Source organism: Rhea americana, unplaced genomic scaffold (genome assembly GCF_003343005.1).
Source record: "Rhea americana isolate MKP2758 unplaced genomic scaffold, rheAme1 scaffold_204, whole genome shotgun sequence".
NCBI classification, from domain to species: Eukaryota; Metazoa; Chordata; class Aves; order Rheiformes; family Rheidae; genus Rhea; species Rhea americana.
In genome coordinates, this window is record NW_028186195.1 from 1,596,348 (window position 1) to 1,600,605 (window position 4,258).

The 4,258-nt window shown below is 74.5% G+C and overlaps 1 protein-coding gene across 1 annotated transcript in view; it reads right to left on the minus strand.

Annotated features, from left to right (window-relative positions):
- The window catches only part of LOC146596296 (uncharacterized), an 8,799-nt gene that overhangs the window by 2,899 nt on the left and 1,642 nt on the right, over window positions 1-4,258 (minus strand). The window contains 19 exon segments of the mRNA XM_085304239.1: window positions 4-203; window positions 396-432; window positions 573-608; window positions 773-835; window positions 916-978; window positions 1,107-1,142; window positions 1,338-1,388; window positions 1,576-1,638; window positions 1,713-1,775; window positions 1,883-1,945; window positions 2,023-2,085; window positions 2,252-2,284; window positions 2,383-2,523; window positions 2,602-2,664; window positions 2,747-2,800; window positions 2,908-2,952; window positions 3,174-3,200; window positions 3,270-3,341; window positions 3,536-3,609. Coding sequence (XP_085160365.1) covers window positions 4-203; window positions 396-432; window positions 573-608; window positions 773-835; window positions 916-978; window positions 1,107-1,142; window positions 1,338-1,388; window positions 1,576-1,638; window positions 1,713-1,775; window positions 1,883-1,945; window positions 2,023-2,085; window positions 2,252-2,284; window positions 2,383-2,523; window positions 2,602-2,664; window positions 2,747-2,800; window positions 2,908-2,952; window positions 3,174-3,200; window positions 3,270-3,341; window positions 3,536-3,609 — 1,247 coding nt within the window.

Genomic DNA, 4,258 nt, shown 5'->3' on the forward strand with positions numbered 1-4,258 from the left:
CACGTAGCTGGGCGCCGCCGCGTAGGAGAGCAGGGCCACGCGGGCCCCCGCCGGGCAGCTCCCCGGCGAGACGTGCAGGTCGCGCAGCAGGAAGGCCAGCACGTCCTTCATGCGGGAGAAGAGGGCGGGGGACACGGTGGCCGACGTCTCCAGCACCAGCACCAGCTCCATGGGGAAAAGCGGGCAGGAGGGGGCGGCGGAGGCTGCAGGGGGACGGCGGGGCGTCTCCGGAGGCGCCCCCCGACGCAAGCCGCGCCGTTATCCGCATCCCCCGTCTCGGCTGGCCGCCTCCCGCCTCCGTCCACACGTCCTCCGGACGTCCTCTTCGCCCGGCTCCGCGCCCGCCTGTCCCTGCGTCCCTGTCCCGCCCCCCCGCCGCCGGCCTGGGCGCTCACCGCAGCTCTGGCGGATGAAGGCTTTGAGCTCGCAGGGCTGGAGGGGGAGCGCGAAGCGGGGTCAGTCCCAGCTCTGCCGCCCAAGAGCCCCCCGGCTGCGATCCGCCTCGCAGCCAGGCCGGGTCCCCGTCCCCCGTGCGGCACCGTCCAAGCCAGCCCCGCTCCGGCACCCCTTACCGTGGAGGGGGGGACGCCCGGCAAGCCCTGCGGGCCCTGCGTGCCGCGGCGGGAGGAGAGACAAGGAAAGGCCACGTTAATAGTGCGGTCACACGGGAGGAACAAATCCCCAAGCACCGAGCTTTCCCAGTTCTCTGCAGGAAATGGGGATTTTTGCAGGCAGCACCGTCGCAGGAAATGGGGAATTTGCAGGGAATCACCATCTCTCCCGGAGGTCCCGTGCGGCCGCGGATGCCCGTTTCTCCCACGCTGCCGGGGACGCCCTGATGGAAAAGACGAGCCCCAGGCCCCGGGGTGAGGCGAGGCGGGCGCTGCCGGGACAGGGCGGCCGTGCCGTACTCACCGTGCGCCCGGGCGGTCCTCGGGCACCCTTGTCCCCCTCCTCGCCTCTCTCGCCCTGTTCACCCTGGGAGGGAAAAGCCAGCGGGAGCCCCAGCGCCTCCCCGCAGGCGGCAATCCTGGGTGCCCCCGTCCCCTCTCCGCCGCCCGTGCGGACCCCTGTCCCCCACGCCAGCCCCCGTCCCCAAAACTCACCTGAGCCCCGGGGTGTCCCGGCACTCCCGGCAAGCCCTGGGGGAAGCGGCGCAGGTGAGCTCGGCACGACATGCGCCTGCATGGCGCCCCCCCGCCCGCGGGCCTCCCCCGCGCCAAAACGCCGCCGCGCTGCTCCTCCGCCCCGGGGGCACTCGCGGCCGAAAGCAGAGGGGCCCAGGGCCGGCGGCTGCCAGGCTCCGGTGACGCTCCAGCGCCGGCGGCCGTCCCCACCTTTGCACCCTTCCTCCCGGGAGCTCCTCTGGTGTCGCAGCCGTTCTCGCCCTAAGCGGGTGGAAAATCCCGAAGCAGGCTGCAGGACCCACGGAAACCCCCCGCTCTCGCGAGCGTCTCCGCGCGCGGGCGCACGGCAGCCTCCACGGGGGATGCGGCGGCCCCCAAAGGGGCTGGAGGTTTCTCGCCCCGCCGGGAGCGCCCCGCGCCCCGCTGGGTGCTCCCCGCTTGGCCTTACCAGGGCTCCTTTGGGCCCCCGCGGTCCTGCGCTGCCCTTCCTGCCGCCAGCTCCGGCCTGGCCCTGGGGGAGGGAGAGGGGCTGCCGGCTGGGGGGCACCGCAGGGGCCGGGCGACGCTGCCTGCGCTGCCACCCACCTCCTCCCCCTTGGGACCCGGTGGCCCCGCTTCTCCCGGCGAGCCGGCAGCTCCGGGAAGGCCCTGGGTGAAAGCAAAGGAAGATCGAGGATGATCCCTGGGGAGCATCCGGGATATCACTGGGGGGAGGCAAGCTGGGGGGCGCCCGGCGCAGGGGATGGGGACGGCACCTGGAGTCCTCTGCCTCCCGGGTGGCCGGTGACTCCCTTCGGCCCTCGCGGCCCCGGCAGCCCCTGCGAAGGGAGAGCGGAGGAGGCAGCGGGGCGGCGGGGCCGGGGCGGCGGGGGCCGCCGGGCTGCCCCGGCCTCACCTGCGCGCCTCCGTAGCCCTCCTCGCCCTGGGGGCCGGGGCTGCCGCGGTTCCCCTTCCTGCCCTGCGGGAAAACAGCGCCGCTCAGGCTGCCGGCTTGCTGCCGCCGGGGAAGAGAGCCAGCGGGCCGGGAGCCGGACGCCTGGGCCCTCCGCCGCGTCCCGGCGAGGCGAGGTGGGAGCCGAGCTGCGGGGGCCGAGCTGGGCCCGAAACGCGGTTCTGCCCCCCACCTGCGCGCCCTTCTGCCCCTTCTGGCACGAGCTCTGCGGAGGGAAACGCCGTCAGCCGCCGCGTCCCGGCGCAGACCCAGCGGGGAGCAGGCGCGTGGCGCGGGGGCACCGAGCCGGTTCGCGGTGCGCACCCGGGCGGGCGGGCGGGCAGCAGAGCCGGCTCCCCTCTCCCGGGACCTACCGGGTGTCCTGCGGGGCACCCTTACCTGGGGGCCCCCATCTCCTCTCCATCCCGGGATGCCGGGCTGGGGGCTGCTCCTCCCCGGCGGCCCCTACGGAGCAGAGAGCGGGCTCAGCGAGCCCACGTCGCGCCCGCAGCGCCCCGCTCGCGCCCGCCCGTCCCTACTCACCGCCTCGCCGGGAGGGCCCGGCAGCCCCTGCTCACCCCGCGCGCCCCGGGAGCCTTTCCGCCCCTAGGGAAGGCAGCGGGAAGGGATTTAGGCACCAGCGAAGGAGGCAGGGCTCGCCCAAGGCTCAGCCCTTGCAGCCTCTCACCTGCCTCCCCCGGGCTCCCTTCTCCCCGGGGCGGCCGAGGGCTCCGGCTTCGCCCTGGGAATGAGAGAGGTGTCCGTGCCCTGTCCAGCCCGGCTCCGGCRGCCTCGCCGGGGCAGCCGCGGGGCGGACCGGGGGCGAGGAGCAGAGAGGGCAGCACCCACCTGCTCCCCATCCACGCCGTCATAGCCGGCTTCTCCGGGCGATCCCTGCAAGGCGAGCGGCACGGGCGCACCCGGGAACGCACCGCACGGCGTCGGAGCGCCACGTCCTGGGTTTGCCCCGTTTGCCCCGGCACCACGTCGTGCCCCAGCATCCTCTTCCCTGCCCATCCTCCTCCTCGAGGTGCCCCGCGCGCTGCCAGGTTTCCCTGGCTGCCGTTGGCGCCGGCAGGAGCAGCCTCGGGATGAACCGCCGTGCGGGGACCTACCTGGTCCCCAGGGTGACCCATCAGTCCCTGCAAGGAGACAGAGGGTGAGAGCAGGGCAGCCGCGGGCACCCGCGCCGGGCTGCGCCGCCCTCTCACCTTCGGTCCGCACTGGCCCGGGCATCCCTGCATCCCGCGGCTGCCGGGGAGGCCTCGCGGGCCCTGCTCCCCCTGGGCCGGAGGGAAGGGGGGGCCCTCAGAGAYGCCGGCTCTGCGGCGGCTCTGCTCCCCACAGCTGCCTTTGCCAGGCTCCGATGTGCCTCACCACGCACCCGCCAGCCGTGCCCACTCCGGCCCGGCCACGCGGCACTGCTCCCCCGGGACCTCCCTCTCCCCCCGCCCCCGGGATCCCACCAGCAACTCACGCCGTGCCCGTGGTCGCCCTCATCTCCAGCGCGTCCCCGGCTGCCTCTCACCCCCTAGGACAGAGAGACCGGCCCTGGGAGAGGCAGCCGTGACCCCCCGGCCCGGGGACGGACCCCCGGGCTGGGAGCCAAGGCYGCTGGGCTCCGTTCACAGCCGGGGGAGGAACGGGAGAGGATCACGGCGAGAGCGAGGAGCTCCTGCCTTGGGACGGGATCGAGCTAACCCGAGCTGCCCGGGCTCTGCTTCGCCCTGGGGAGGGACGCGGGGCTCCACATACACAGCATGGGGTGCATTTCCCCCCGGGGGGGGCTCGATGAAGCCCTCCAGCCCCCGGCCTTGCTTTGCCCCAGGTCTGTGCTTGGATGCTGGTGCACAGGAGCGGCCGCCGCGACACCGCGGTGCGGGCAGGGCAGACCCGACTTGCCCTCGAGGCTGGGACGCAGCTCGGCGCTGCCGAGCCCACGCGCCCGGTGGAGGGGGCCGGGGGGCCGCCCTGCTCCTGCAGACGTGGCCTGGGGACCCGGGGAAACCTATCCCACCCGGCTGGGAAAGGGCAAGGTCTAAACTTTGCTCAGACACAAGGAAAACAAACAGAGAGCGCGAATCCCCCCGGTGCCCATTTGGAGCAGCGCGCCGGCAGATGTGCGCACAGCTGGACGCGCCGCAGCCTCCCGCACCGCTGACCTAGCGCGTCAGGCATGCGGCTCGGCCGCGGCCCCGCG